Source organism: Anticarsia gemmatalis, chromosome 9, assembly GCF_050436995.1.
Source record: "Anticarsia gemmatalis isolate Benzon Research Colony breed Stoneville strain chromosome 9, ilAntGemm2 primary, whole genome shotgun sequence".
NCBI lineage: Eukaryota > Metazoa > Arthropoda > Insecta > Lepidoptera > Erebidae > Anticarsia > Anticarsia gemmatalis.
In genome coordinates, this window is record NC_134753.1 from 11,718,227 (window position 1) to 11,734,964 (window position 16,738).

At 35.0% G+C, this 16,738-nt stretch overlaps 1 protein-coding gene across 2 annotated transcripts in view; it reads left to right on the plus strand.

Moving 5' to 3' along the window:
- The window catches only part of LOC142975288 (kinesin-like protein CG14535), a 342,628-nt gene that overhangs the window by 247,007 nt on the left and 78,883 nt on the right, over positions 1–16,738 (plus strand). For both annotated transcript variants that reach the window (XM_076118043.1, XM_076118044.1), the window contains one exon: positions 16,077–16,248. In XM_076118043.1, coding sequence (XP_075974158.1) covers positions 16,077–16,248 — 172 coding nt within the window. The remainder of the gene's footprint in view (positions 1–16,076; positions 16,249–16,738) is intronic.

Sequence of the window (16,738 nt, forward strand, 5' to 3'; positions counted from 1 at the left end):
CAGTCAGAAAATGGGCTACAATGTTTGGTAAAAATGTATTTATTCCAAACAATACACTAATAGAATCAATCTCATACGACATATTTATTTTTGAAACTTATACTGACTTGAATTAAAAAGAAATCAATCTTCAATCAATACAAAAAGGATGCGTCGTAATATTTACGAAAGTTATTGGCTTAAGTTCACCTAAGCGTCTAAAATTACCTGAAAAATGAAACGCAGATGAAGTCGCGCGAGTTGACTGATTTGGTCAATAATTTCGGCTTTATTTCAATAAACTGCTGACCGATCGTTCAATATTTACTCCCGATATGAATTATGCAACTCATTAAGCTTGTTATTAATATGGCAAAAAGCGTGCGGACGCGGAACTGTTTTCAATGTAATGAAATAATATTTTTGTTGGGCAAATTGCTTATTATATTCGCCGAATATTCTGTAGCGGAAGTTATTGTTATTTGTTATTGATTTTTCGGTGTTTGTTGTGTTAATACGAGTTTAAGCTTATTGGTGTTGAATTACTCAATTAATAGGTACATTACGCGACGCATAATATTCAGATTATACGCAGTTTTGCGCTGCAGTACATTGGCTCAAATAGAGTTTTAAAAATCACTTTACAACTAGCTCACGTTGATTCTAAAGTATTTTAAATAAATTTATAACTCTTGCGGCATTGTACGGCATGTTTCATTCAAATTCGTTATAAATCGCGGTCTCAAAATTTTCACCCAAAAATTTTAACCGGAAAATATTTCGTTTACAACAATAGTTATCACACTCTCCCCTCAGAGACAGAGATACCGTCAATAATAAAACATCTGCACAAAGAAAACTGAAACGCTTCACCAGCGATTTCCACCACCTTAGGGTTGCGGCAGATGTGATTTATGTCCAATACTTATTCAATACAGTACGACAATTCCCCCGCGCGTCTATTCCCGCTTGACGCGATAAATCTCAGCCGCAAACTCGCGCGACAAAAATATCATTATAATTTACATAGAAATAAAAACCGCGTGTGCGTTGCATCGAAATGCGCTGTGTTTCACCGCGTTTTGCCGCATTTCAACCCCTATTTTGCCAGGTTTTGCCGCGGTCTGTTTAGGGCTGTCCGTAAACAGTTTTAATTAAAAGTAGAACGTATGTTAGTTTTGGTGAAATATTTTTGGCGCGTGTTGAAATTCCGGTTTCACATTTTAGGGATTAAATTAAACGAATGTAGTTGTTACTGTAATGAAAATGCATTGTTAGTAGTAATGGTCGGGATATGTGAGTTTCGAAACCAATATTTATTACGACGCGGCTGTTTTAGACTAACAACATCGTGTCATATTACTAGTAATAAATCTAGATATTTGCTTGTTTATCTAACATGAACGAATACATATTTTGATTCATACATTTCAGCAGAAAAAACTTACTAACTGTATGATACAATAGAATGTGACAACTACCGCGAACACGCATGTTACCTTGGAATGTCTGACGTTTTTACGCAGGTTACACTGGCCGTAGTCGCGGGCTAATAGCAGGGGCACACGAAAGCTTAAAAGTTATCATTACTAACTTATCTTCATAAAAAGCAATTAAATATATTTTGAATTCATCTGCATTCTACATATTCCTGTTAACATCGTCTACGACACAAGTAGTTCAAATCAAAACAACAGAGAAATTATTAGAAACTTAACACAGAAGCTCATCTCACACGTCGCGTCAAACAAGACCGAACAAAGCCAAAATTAACCGAACTCCCAACAATGCTCGAGAGCAAACACGAAGCATCTTCACAATTCAGTTACAACTGAAAGTCCAACATCTTCAATCCTTTGTTCCCATCTCTGAGCAGATATGACAGCCTGGTACATGTAATAAGCCCAAATGCTATTGTTTAAATTGTGGTTGGATGTCTAGCTGTGTCTGGTAGCGGCACGTGTTACAATGGAATCTCGCTTTCTATTGTCTATCAGATTTGGTTTTGGATTCTAGTTGTTTTCGTTTTTTTTTGATAATTTGGTGTGTAATTTTAACATGTTCTTTGTGAACAGCAACCAATAAAGCACAGCATAATACTCATTGCGTCCCGTCTGTTGAATAGTACCCTGCTCCAAGAATGAGGAAAAATGCAGGGTAGGGACTTCGCAAACTATAGAGAACTCTCAGGCATAAAAGGCTTTTTCTTAAAAAGTCAAACATTTGATCATGCGATTTGTATTTTTTTACGCAAACGTTTAGAAGTCGTTAAAGAATTTTGAAAAAGTCCATCCAACCTAAAACACACATGACATGACAAAATTAGTAACAAACACTTCTTAGCAACTTCGACAAATAACAGACTCTCGAATCCAATCACAGTATCTATCTAAAACACGTAATTGGAGACAAAGCAGAGACGCGACCGCCCCAGTTAATCCTTGCGCAGTACAGCCACAATCTGACAGCGGCCAGTGAGCACTGCCTAAAGGATCTTAGCAGCAAACGTACGAATGTGAATTGTTGCTGCAGGGGATTGTGGCCTGAGGTTTACAGACGTCTGTAAGCGTTTTGTTGATAATATTTGTTAATTAAATGTTAATAAATGTTATATTGTATTTGTAATATCTCTCGTGTATCTTTGCATAAGATGAGGTTAAAATAAAAAAAAAAAAATTATCTTTTTAAAATTTAAAAACATTCCAATGTGCGTATTGGAAATAATTTTACTTGTTATAATGGTGAAGGAAAACATTGTGATGCAACTTTGCGTACCTGAGAGTTCTTTTACATAGTTCTTGAAGGAATAAAAAGTCCCTAATCTCCACTTGGCTAGTGCGGTGGACTCAAGGTTTATAACCGCTACCATTATAGGAGTAGACTTTTGCCCAGCAGTGGGACAGTAATGGGTTAAACCTTAAAAAAAAGTTAATCAAATTAATTATTCATCACCAATTATGTAATAAGTGCGATCGCTGCATGGTTTTGTTTACATTATCACAAAACAGTGTTCTGTATCTTATTTTCAGTTTCTTTATTTTTATAAGAAGGTAAGATGAGTTTCTTTATTTACTAGCTTGGAGAAGGTTCTTCATCCTTGTCACAGCGGCGTTATAAGTAGTAAACAAGTTTATGATCGTGATCCTATTATTATTTAGATTAGTTAGAATCTCGATATCGTTGCATTTTATATTATTATCAGCTGCAGAAGAAGTGATATACAAAGAAAATTTCAATCATATTTTTTACTTTTTTAACCCGTTACTGTCCCACTGCTGGGCAAGGGCCTTCCGAACGAGGGAGGGGTTAGGCCTTGAGTCCACTACTACTACTAATTATAATATCTCTATACAGTCATCAGCAAAGGCGTTTGTCATATTAGAAAAATCTTTATTCTGTGTGTTCGCTAAAACAACAAAAGCGTTTTGTTGAGTTTACAATTTATTGTTCACGATGATTAAGTGCATTTTACTGTGTACGCGAAAATGGATTTTTGTTTATAAAAAATGGAAAAAATTGTGAAACTGATCCGAGATTTATTAGCTTCAATTTTGACAGCCCTGCGCAAATCCAAGGGCTGCTACGTATGCTGTAGCAATTTAATATTAAATTATTACGAAATATCTTGTGTTTCTCAACTTTATGTAGATTAAATAATCTGATTAAAAGAGTCGTAACCCAATTTCAAGATATAGTCTAGTGTCAAAAAAAAGCCTCATCCTAACTAATAAATCAATTTATTACTTTTGGAATTTAAATAAAGCATACATAACATGTATAATTTTCTTCTTTTTTACAATGTCGGTTCAAAGCTCCGCCAACTCTTCCCTCCATCGGTGACGATCCTCAACCATTTTCTGCCAGATATGAATGTATTATACGAATTGATTTTAATTTTCGTTGTTATCGTACACAAGTGCGTGGAACAAGAATCTTGGGTCTATTCCAGTGTTTTGTTCAATGTCTTATACATTGAACAAAACACTGGATTTCTCTTTTATTATTTGTGAGGTAAATATTTATGTTCAATGGATTCCAGTCACATGCATTGTTACATTTTGTATGTGATTGTGTATGTTGCAATGAATTCTTGGCAACCAATATCTTTACATTGTGGTGCTTGTTAAATATTCTATACAACGCATCTGTTGCAGTTCGTGTATTAAACAGATATTTTAATCTGTCCATTATCTGTCCGCATTGATTTTGAATACGCATTTGATATATTTTGTCAATGATATTTATCTTTTCATTTCTCAAACAATAGTATGTTTCCAGTTAGTTTTGATATTTAGTTGCTTGTATGATCTATTGAGAAGACAATGCATAAGTACAACCGGCCATTATTAATTCCTAGATCCGATTTTGGGATATTTGAAATTAAATTTCTCTTTTTTTGAGTTTTGGATAACGCTTTTGAAAAAGCCATTGAGATTGGTCCATAATGAATAGTCCATATCTTATCTTATCCTCTCGAGCGCCCCAACGTCAGAATTCAAATATACCGTTAAGCGTCCGGGCCAAAATTGGCGCGCGAAATTGAATTGGCGGTTGGCGTTTAAGCGTCGATTCCGTCATATTTTAATACTAACACCCTAGACATACCTTATATATTTGAAATCTACATAAAATTTGCTATAGATTAAAACAATAAACTACAAATAATATTTGATAGTGCTAGCACAATAGTCGGTTTAATCTGAATATTGTGTGCTTTAGGCATGTGTTTGAAGAAAGTCTAATAAATATTTTTAGGCAAAAAAAATAATATGACGAAAGGTCTTATCGTGTAGTTAATGAATAATGACATTAAAATCCAACTGTAAAATATACTCAAATCTTTAAAATTAGTTAAAAAAAGTATTTACAATATTGGTCATAAAGGAACATGTCGTTGGGTCAGATGTTGTTTATGGTGCTCTCTGGCCTATATCAACCACTTATTCAAGTGTGTGCATTAGATCGTCGTCTCGTTTCATCAGCTTCAATGTTAAATATGTTTGAAAAGGATAAAGATAGTTTTAGTATTTCTTTTCTACGTTTTTTAAATGTAAGATCGTTTTGCCGTACCACGGTGGCGGGGCGCTTGACGGGGGTAGCACATTCAACCGTGACACGGTGGCCGGGCGCTTGAGAGGTTATCTGTATTAAACATTTTAAAAAAAAGTCTGTAAGATAAAAAAATAATATTTTCGATGTTCAAAGAATGATTGTTAGTATTTTTCGTATCTTTTCTTATTCTAAAATCAGGATTCTTGATTCCACTGACAGTGGTTATAAGAGTACATGTTTGCCAGCCCTATATCCCCGCGAATTGGGGTACAACGGGAATATGGTATTTCTCATTTCCTCTCAGTGGCGGAATTCCTTCTGTACATTTATTTTTATTCGTATTTGTATTCGTTTCCTGTAACGCAGTATATTTCTCACGACGTTTCTATTCGCTTTCCGTCAGGGGGTTCCGTTTATTTTTGTGTATACTTGTTTTCGTGTAGATTCTCATATTTTTACCTTAAAAAAATCTGCAGTTCTGTGTTAAAACAACACCATTCATAGTATATAAATAAAGCTTAAGTTTAGAGTATTATGGGGCTTGCATATCCGAAAAGTAAAAAAATATGTTAAAAAATCTGTTGCCGCTACTTTTCCAAACTGGTTAGTGTGCTTTAATTAACAATGTATGATCGTATAAATATTAATTTGTTCTGTATCGGTGCCAAACTGATGAACAGTGTTGAACTAACGACCAATTCTTTGACTGGCTGAAAATACTTAACATATTAAAAATATACACTTTTATATTGTAATAAAGTAATATTGTAGTAAAATTTTAAACCTTCCACCTAGTTTCACTGAAACAAAGTCTCAGGTGCCTCGGTAAAGTTCTTTTGACAGAAAACCCCAGTGGTTTTACCTTTTAGACCAGAGGTTAAAATTATCCCACATCACCCTTGATCTTTGAACACTTAAAAACTGCATTACCCACCTTTATAAATCAAGTTTTATTTAATATAAAGCTATACATTACACTTATGAATAGCACGTGTAAATCTGGTGCACGTGTCGCGCACTAAATCTGTTGGGAATAAAAAAGGGAGCGAAGTTGCCGTAAAGCATGTGGAAACTCCACTTTATGGGGACATAAGGCGGGGTGCACAATATTCCTACACTTGTGCACGTGTGTGATGTCAGTTGGGAGATACTATCAGTAGTTGAAGGGTTGAAAGATTGGTGGTATTTGGTTCTTTTGAGAAAAATATTCGTTCTTGGTTTGTAGAATAAAAAAGCTGTAGCCGAGCCGTTACAGCCTTGTACTAAACCGACGATAATTAATAATGTCTTATTAAGTTTTCGCTTAAATTTAATGCCGACTGTAATCTCGATTGAAATCAATTTCATAACACTTCTCTGTTCTACATAAATATTACGTCCGCTTCTTATTACCTTTCGTTTACCCATTTTTAATAGTATTTATAATTATATAATAATTGTGTCAGACGAAAATGCAAATACTCATCTTCAATTTTTACAGCAGTTTATGTTTATGACGATATCTTCTTTTATCATCATCATCACTTACTAACAAAAAGGAGTCTGTTCTAACAATATTTTTTACAAAATACTTTACTACCCTATTTCCCCACAATACACTATTAATATAATACCACTCATAACCAGTATCATTAAGCTAAACGTACAAACAGCCGATGAAAGAGCTTCTATCTATTGTCTTCGTAATACTAAAATCGCGAGCACCCTTTGCCAAAAGTTTTCCATCAGCAGACAATACAAATATCATATGTTAGACATGTTTAGGGTCGGTCCTTGCTAACGTAAATAGTCGCCAAGTTATAGGCTAACAGACGTTTGAAATAAACCTACTTTTACCAAGTACATCAGTGCCTCGCCTTTTCTAAAAATCAGCTTGTTGAATTTCACCGAAAAGTTTATTACAGTTTTAACGTACATATAATAATAACTTTTACCAGGAACCTTTAGGTACCTTAAATTCTAAAAATCACTTAGTTGATTATCATACAAACTTTTATTTGACGTATAATAAGAACAAACAACATACACAGTTTAGTTTTGCCCCCAGAAATTCACCTTATTTTGTCCCCGGGGTATAATATGTCATAATGTCGTTGTTATCTTAGTCGAATTAGCTCTATTGACGATAATTAACGACAAACAGGAACAATAATCACTAACTACATAAAGAAGAATATCTAGCCTAAGGTATACAAAGCAATAGTATTACAACGATAGGTTATTGAAAATGGCTTCTATGCCGAATATTGAACCAATATGTTAAATCGATCTCAGTTTCAATGAACTTCAATGACAGTCGTTAAGACGAGTAAGTGCCTTGAACTATCTAGACAACTGTAACTGGACAGGTCCTAAACAGGTCATCTATCCTTTAGAATGCGAAGTCTGACAGTGCCCTTCTCCTCTCCCTAGCAATAACAACAAAAAATCCTTAACATTATAATTACAAAGGCAATTTTGTCTGTACGTTATGCCTTCATAGCAATACACGATAGCATATGAGTACTTAAAAATAAAGCTAGGAAAACTGGAGAAAAGTTCATTATTTAAAACACCAGCCGTGTTGCACAGTATTACAATATTATAGACAGCGGTTGTCTAACACTTAAAAATGTTTAAGGTTCTTTTACATATATACTTTTCCGTCCCTTTTTCGTTCTGCAACCGAAATTAACACTCAAAAACTCCCAAAAAACCTGCATACATTTAACAGAATACACTCACAACTTACACCAAGCCCGAAAAGTTGGAAAAAAGGTCCGATCTCCGACAAAAGGAGCATCCTCCACACAACAATGCTATGATCTGTCTAATGAAGAGTTTTGTACACAAAGGGACGCCCAACTCTTTTATTAATACCTCATGTTATGAGCTCCGTGTGTTGGGGAAAGCTGTCGTTTTAAACGTATGATGTAAAGTTGTGTAGTCAGGGGATTATGAGTTTGTACATGAATTATAATATTAGAAAACCACTAAGGCTGCGTTTTTATTAGATGTTCGAGGAAGTGGAGCGTTACGAGAGGAAAAATCCCATTAGGTTTGCTTTAGAACACAGCGCGTTCAAGCACGTCTTATTTTATTAGTGGATTTTTGCTGTGGCTAATAAGCGTATAGCTGTGACAAAATCTGAGACTGCCTGACAAATTCCTGTGATTATCGAGATAATTCTATGTTGGTCTACCTACATTTTAGCGAAACAAAATTATTTTCTGATCAGAATCTGAATTTGAACCAGCCATTAGATAAGCACATGTCAAGTCATCTTGCAAGCCTAGTTGTAAAACGATTAGCAAAGGCAATGTGTGGGTAATAATTATATACGATTCTATGATAGAAGAATAACTCAAAAAGTAATTAACACTCCTCATGACTATATCACGAGTGTCCTAAATGAGAAACGTGTAGAGGCTTAATATACTTTTAATCTTTATTGTAGTTATAAAGATTGGTCTGCAATAACGAAATTTAAGAAAACTTTAAGCATACCATAAGTTTTTAAGGATCGTAGAAAGTTTCGTCCTTTGGTCTCAACTCTCCTCCTTGTCGTCTTCTTCTCATCGTATGGTTAGTGGTCAACATAGTGTCAAAGTTGTTCACTTGGCTAAACGATTGTTATCTTAATTGACAACAACCAGGACCGACTTTTTACGTGCCTTTTGAAGCACTGAAACGCCCAGTTCAAATACCACTATGCGGTCACCCATCTATGGAATGACCGCGCCAAGGTTCGCTTAACCCACAGATCGTTTACCGGCCGTTGAGCGCAACTGGCTCTGGCCTCCTTGTAAAAAATCGTGATTCTCTCGGAGGATAGGTTAAATAATATCCATGCCTCTAGCATACCCCTACGAGTCCCTGTATATAGCTCTTTCGAAAATATAACACACCTGTGTCCTAACAAAATGCAAACACATGACCATACAAACAAACGTAACATTTCATCCATTTGACGTGGCACATACGTTGCCGGCATCGCACGCGTCGTTCGCAATTTTTCACATAAAACATTCACATTGCGTGAGTGAATGTATCTGACGAACTTACATTGCACTGTTATGTATGAAAGGGGGGGGGGTGGAAAGAGGGGTTGTATGAACTTCCAGGGGTTTAATATGGTGTCGTTTACGGTAGTTGTGTAGTTCGGCAACATGTGTGTGAAATGTCTGATCAAAGTGATTGTGGTGGAACTGTATGTAAACTTTTGAAGCTAATATGCTTTGGTACAAGAATTAACGAGAGATATGGTAACCAATATCGTACGTGTAGGAATATGCCATTAATTTATCTAATGTAAAATCGTTTGTCTTTTCGCGGCCAAACTACTCAGTCATTGAAGGCAATGTGATAGATTATACCCCAGACAAGGACATAATGTACTAGTATTTCAACATAAGCAATGCAGATGGAACCGCAGTCATGAGCTCCAACCATTATTCAAGTAAACTACAAAAAGCCATTGCAAGAACTTCATCACTTAAACTGAAAATATTTTAGAAGTTCCAATAAAATTCACAAGCTAAAATAAAACGGACTACATCACTCAATTCTAATACAATTCAGTATCGTAACATAAAAGCCACTTTACAACAGAAACCAATACAAAATCGATAGCCGTCTCAAACTAAAAACGCGTATCGAATACTTAAACAATGTCTACGATAGCAGCTGGCGTCGCGACCAGTTTAAATAATCCCAAGCAGCCAAAGGAAAAATCAACTGTGCCCTGTCATACGACTGAAAAGCGCGCTTGAACGCTGTTTGATAGTTCTAAAGCCTTCCTTTATATTTATTGCCATCATTTTACCAAACAATACTAGCTACCCAAACTTAATACCACAATAAAATAAACAAAAACAATCCGTTACACAACGGAATAAAGTCCACTTTCCGCTGTGTAACAATTTCGAGAAAGCAAAAAACTTTTTTCGTGTTTGGCCGGTTGCCACCGTTGCCCAGCTGAAAAATAAAAGGTGGTAAAGTTGAAATGTTTTGAATTCGGTAACTCTTAGCGTGAAAGCTACTGGACAGCATTTAAATGTAGCCCTCACTTTGTTATAACCATTCATATTTAACAAAGCGAGAATTCGAATGTTTTTTTATTGGGAAAACCGTTTTGTTTGCTTCATAGTAAAATCGGGGTGAAAATATGAGAAACGTTTTCAACACACATTCAATTATAAAACCTGTATCAAAAAAAATCATGTGTCTGAAAATACACGAAATATTTTTTTTTTTGAGCGAGCTCAATCACTTAGTGATTTCCGATTATTTCGTTATGTACTTAATACGATACTCAATTGATATATTTTTATGCTCAATGGAAAAAAAAAATCAATTGATTTAGAAATAAGCACAAAATTCATTAAAAAAAAGTGGAGTACAGTCACATGTTTTACATACCATTAAGAAAAACGTAAAAAACACATTTGTTTACAAATACTGTACAAAGAAGCGTCAAGTGAAAACTAATTCCATCATAATTTTTCATAAACACCAATCGTCAAAATTCATACACAAATCCATTTCCCTGTCATACTTATTCGTTACTACTGAATTTGCTCTAAGAAATAACTGTTTATTTTAATTTAAGTGCACTTTGGTTTAACGTTGCTCCTTTAATTTTATTTTAAGGAAGCCTTTGAAGCCTCAGCCTTGGACCGGCGTTATTCCCTTTTATTTTCAATCTCGCCTTCGAAAAGGTTTGGAAAGTATTGCTTCATTATGTTGCGATGTTATCATAAATTTAGCTTCAGCATTGAACTTGGCTTTATACAACTTTTTTTTTGTAATAACAATCTATTCGATACCGCTGTTGTAAATACGAAAGTTAATATGTCTGTTGTTTATTCACGAAATCACTAAACAGGTATAGATGACATTTGACAGTGTGATAACTAGAACCGTGAAATACGAAAGGTACCTTTTCTGAAAAAAAACTGACTCGCCAGCTAAACCTAGTTACATTAAATACAAAATACTTTTCGTCCGTCCTTCGGTTTTAGTGCCGTCTATTCGCTGTATTGTTTCCTTGCTTCTTTTATAGAGCTCTATAAAAGAGACCAAAAATATGAAAATAAACAAAACATTTGAACAATAAACAAACCGTAACGTATAAAAGTCCACGTACAGAAGCAATGGAATGGCTAACGTAATTTTTTTACTTATCTTATCGCGCCCAAAATATACTGTCCTTACAAAGAATTTATTGAAGCCGGCCGGCAAAAGCCGTGCACCATGGGGGCACTACCCTAACACATCCCTGATCAAAATCACGAAGGCAAAACCGTTTTTGCCGCCATTCACGAGCATTATGACGTAATGAATTAAAAATGTAACAATGTAATGGTTTAAATGTTTTATGACTATTAATTGTATGTGATTTCTAGTGGAAATGTCACGCGATTCGTGTTCACGTTGCTGTTGAGTTGGTGGCTGCTTTAGTGGTTATTTTGTTTGGTAATTAGGAAGTTTGGAGTTATTTGCTTTCATGATTGCTTAAGCAGAGTAGAAGAAATGCCGGTAAAGTGTAATTTTATAGCAAACAAAAACATAATTATATTCAAAACTAAAAAAACGTATTTTAGAGTTCATAGTCTTTCCAAATAATTTAACAAAATTGATAGAAATGTGAATATAACTTACATGTCAATGGTGTCTGTTAGAGACTATGACGTTAATACCATACAATTTACTACTAACGGAGCAAAATAGAACACCATTGACAACAAAGAACTAAAGATAAACTCTAAAGACAAACATAAACTACTGAAGAAAACACCAGACTACAAAGACGATTTAAAATAAAACACTTTATATTTCAATCCATTTCGCAACAAAACAAACAATGGAAAATTTAAAAGAATATCAAAACGATTTCGTAAATGCAGTAGGAAAATAATAAAGACATGACAGACTAAGTCTAAACCCATAGGCTTATTCATGCTCCAAGAGGCATTCTATCAAATGTCAAGTGGCGACCTTTTCGAAATTGTTTCTACCGTGACCGTCGTCCCGTGAAATCAACGCTATCTTCAATATAAACATCCTTTTGAAATACCATATCTGCAAAGATCTGTCTTCCTGGTACTAAAAGCCTTTGTTTCGTAAATCTAGACGCATGTACAGACTGACATTTTGAATGTTCTTAGTATTCAGAAGCGAACTTTGGTCGTTAGATCGAGGTATATTATATCGCTCGGAAACGATTAGGTATCGCGATTGAACATCACAAATAGGTGGTACGCTTGCGGCATTTTAGTAACCTATTTCACAGTTAAGATAGAGCTTTGGATAAGTCATTAAAATTGGTACTGGCGTGAAATAAAACGTAAAATGTTTGCTACAAAGTAAAATAACATTGCTTGCTGTCTTACAATGACAAATTAAATACACGTTAGGTGATAAAAAAAATCATATTTTTCATATAGAATTCGGTATTTTGTGTTATTAATTACAAAAAGTCAGCTGGTTTATTCGTACATATTAAAGCTTCAGTCATGATAAAATCAGATCTAAATCCTAAAATAAACGCGAAAATAATTGTGTTAGTTCCTCGAAAGTATTTTCCAAACTCGGTCAATTTCCATTCTGGTTTAATGTTAAAGGATCAATTAGAATAAGTTCGCTCTCTATTTAGCCCCTCTCCTGGGAAACGAACAACGAAACTTGGCTAGTAGAGAATCCTTTTGTTTAATTGAAACGTAGATTTTCACTCGAAAACGTTTCGTTGGAATACGTTCCAAAATATCTCTATTGAAATCTTATAATTGTTAAATTACTTATTGATACCGGTTTGTTTAGAATATTTCTTAGAATCTTCAAACAATTTGTTGTTATTGTAAACTTATATTTTTATCTGCTGTAATATTTTTTACTTCATATATTTTTTAGACTGTTTCTTACAACCAAAACGAGACTTATCTTACAACAAAACAAAAAAAAAGGGAGATCCATTTCATAAAGCTCATGTACCTATGTACGTTTTGAATGAGCATAAAGAAAACTGAGTGAAACTTGGCACCTAATAAAATTGGGTTTATTATTCGAAGATCTTGGCACTACTTTCACAAATAAATTTCTCCAGAACAAATATATTACGATTATACAAAAGTTATCAAGCTTAAATTCAGCTGAACGTAATAACGCAGCTTTTACGTATGTTGTATCGTCGAGACAGAAAACTCAAATCTACCAAATTATTACGGTACATTTCCCAATATCGACAGCCATCTTTCAATCAATATCCTCACACCTGTTGGAAACTGTGACACAACTTTGATCTTACCAACCCCAAAATCTGTCAATTACGAGCGCATCAATCAGTCAATTTATCCGTTGTTCGTATAAAAGTACCAGGCGTATAGAACGCGGTAGGAGGTCGAGTTATCTAAACAATCCGCCAGAAGAATGTTAATAGTTGGGAACAATAAAGTATTGGACGACACGCGAACACGTCACGCTACGAAAGTATGTAGGGGTAGATTTTTTCCTAGTTGTAATACCGGACTGTTTTCTTTCGGTTCTTGTTTTAGGTTCAGGAATAGTGTAGTTAATTATTTTTATTATGATTTTATGTGCGAAAAGAATAGCTTTTAAATTGTAAGTTAATTATAGTGATGGAATTTCACGCAATAATTCTGTCACGCGGCAAACTGTATTCACAAGCATAACTTTTAAAAATATTAGCTTTTCCAAGGAACTGTTGAATGCCAAATAAGTTACGCTGCCAACGCGACTAGCGCAGCAAAAACTATGAAAATATTACACGTCGCATGCTCTCGTGAAAATATTTTTATGAGCAAATAATATCACGAGGAAGAAACGCATCCTGAATATCTTATAATCCATATATTCATTATTTTTCCGATAGCTAAACATGGAGAATTTTCAATTTTAAGCCTCTCGGAGACGGGTGTTACGCCGATGGCATTAAAATAAAATACGGGCGTTGTCGTCAGCCGACACGTAAGCGCCATCCATCACTCGGCCGTGTGCAACCCCCTTTAAAGTGCGATGTAGACGTGCGACAAAAAAAGTCGCGGAATTTGAGGCGCATTTTTAACATCGTGTTTATTGAGACATCGATCAAGGAATGTCGCTGATCATTTTTTGTTCTGTACAGTATTGAGTTTCAATCGGTATTTATTAATTGGCCGGTACATTGTTGTTGGAGTACTGATGAGGTCTGTAATTATGTCAGAACAAGTTTAATTAAAACTGTTTCACAAAAAAAAAATAATATAGTGAATTGACTGATGGTTAATGAATAATGGCAGATTGCGAGCTTTACACACGCGTTGCATAAGGTCAATCATATAGCAAAAAATATAATTTTAAAAGTTAAATTATAGTGTATTTATAATATTAGTATAGATATCTTTCAAATCGTTAATGGTGAAAACAGTCATAAAAATAATGCCTGCAGCTTTTCTTTTCATGAATATCAGAGCCATTAAAAACTGCTTTAAAAGTAAAACTGCACAGCTATTTTGTCCAATATTTTCATTTGATTTAAATACAAACAGTTGCCATCTGTCAGTGGCACCACGCTCGAGTCGTTTGTCTGCATCCGTTATGCACCGACACGGCATTGACGTTGGGGGCGAATTTTTGAAAAATGTAAAAAGGTCAGTCGAAACCTCACGTCCAACACATTTATTTCCGATTCCTTCAGTTTCAGTAACACAGATGCCGTTATAAATGGTTTTTGGTTATTTTTCAATTATTCTAACTGAATACGAGTGAAATATAACCGATTTTATTTGCGCAGCTTAAAAGCTTGTTGGCGAGTTTTACGGCTGAATAAATGTGTTTGTTATACAATTAACTGGTTGGACAAATAGAAAAGGATTATCTGTTGTTTAGTTCTTTTTTTATTTTTTACTAGCTGACCCGCGCAACTTCGCTTGCGTTACATAAGCGTTAAAATTTTTCCCTGTTTTTGTAACATTTTTCACTGGTACTCTGCTCCTATTGGTAGTAGCGTGATGATATATAGCCTATAACCTTCCTCGATAAATGGACTATCTAACACTGAAAGAATTTTTCAAATCGGACCAGTAGTTCCTGAGATTAGCGCGTTCAAACAAACAAACAAACAAACAAACTCTTCAGCTTTATAATATTAGTATAGATTCGATGCGTTGGATATTTTCTATACTACAAGTATGTACTCAGTACGCGTGCGAATCATTACTCGTATAGAAAAGTATCTGTATTTATCGAATCATAAACTGACATATTTCATCAAAATTAATTCAGTAGTTTTTGAGTGAAAGTATACTAATATTAGTAGCCCAACACTGAGCTTATATTCCCGGTCAAATATTAAGCTTGACAACAAAGGTTAAGTCACGATATCCGTTTTTCCTATTACAATTTGGTTACGGAAGGAAAGAGGAAGTGAACGGCAACTTTTCTTCCTGTGAGTTCAGCGCAAGGGTGATGACATCGCGTTAAAATACCAACGTAGTCTGACGCTGCACTTTGAATTATATTAAGAAAAAACGTCACTGGAACTTTGCTTGAAGAAGTCTTAGGGGAACAATGTGTCTTTGAGCGCGGAAATCTATTTTTATACAAAACTCTGCTATATTCTATGCCGAACTAAAACGATTATTAGTATAGGTGCTTCCAAACAATTGAACAATTTCGCTACATTATAATGGAGTATTTTTAAGTCAGGCTGTAAGAAATTGAAGGACGCGATGGCGAGGGCTATTGCGCTTTTACCGGGTAGAACAGTTAACCGAGTGTCTTCGGCATTGGGTCAACGCTCAGTTTGCTTTTAAATAAACCTACTTGTGTACAAGTTGTTTGGCGACACCTATATTTGAATGTTTATAATGTGTGTAATTCCATGTTTTATGTAAGGTGTCATTGGAAAATTAAATTAGACCAGTCAAAATCACTTTAATTTTTTACTAAACGATTTAATATGGAAACTGAATTCTCGTCCAACCATCGTTTGTCTAACAGTCACAGCCTTTATCTAAGTCTGAATACCTAAAACTAGATTTTTAATACTTTTTCTTCTCTTGTGACAGGACTTCAACGACAAAATGCAGCACGGGCTCTCCGCACCGGGAGAGACGGCGACGGGACGAGGACGCGACGTCGGCGGGAGGGTTCAGTGCCGCGTTACACCGGACACCTCCGCCGCCGCCGCCGGCGTTACTCCGACGGTTGGGGGTTAAGGAACCTACCGGGGTTGGCAAGGTAAGATTGTTCTATATTTTGAATCTTGAAACTTTGTTTTGGTAACTATGAAGATGTTTGCTGAGGCCGAAAAATGATATCATCTGCCAAATTCTTTTAAAAAAAGGTTTTTTTTATGGCACTACATTAAATACAGTAAGCAATTTTATAGTGATTACGGAACAATGAAACAATCCCATTTCAATTAAAAATACGCAGATCAATAAAAAAACTACACCAATACGATTTACACAAATAAAACAAACGAAACAATATTTGAAATCAAAAATAGTATTAACATTTTATTATACATACACAAATTAGTATTAAATCCGCACAATAACCCGTTGACGGCAACACTTAAAAGAAAATTCCTGAGAGTAACGGCACAAGCGGAGAGTCACGGAGCAATGATTTAAAAGCGTTTTAAACAGCACTCTAATTGGTTGCGTCTAATGAGACAACTGATGATCTTTCGCTAATGAGCTTCTTAACGATGCAGCTTAGCGAC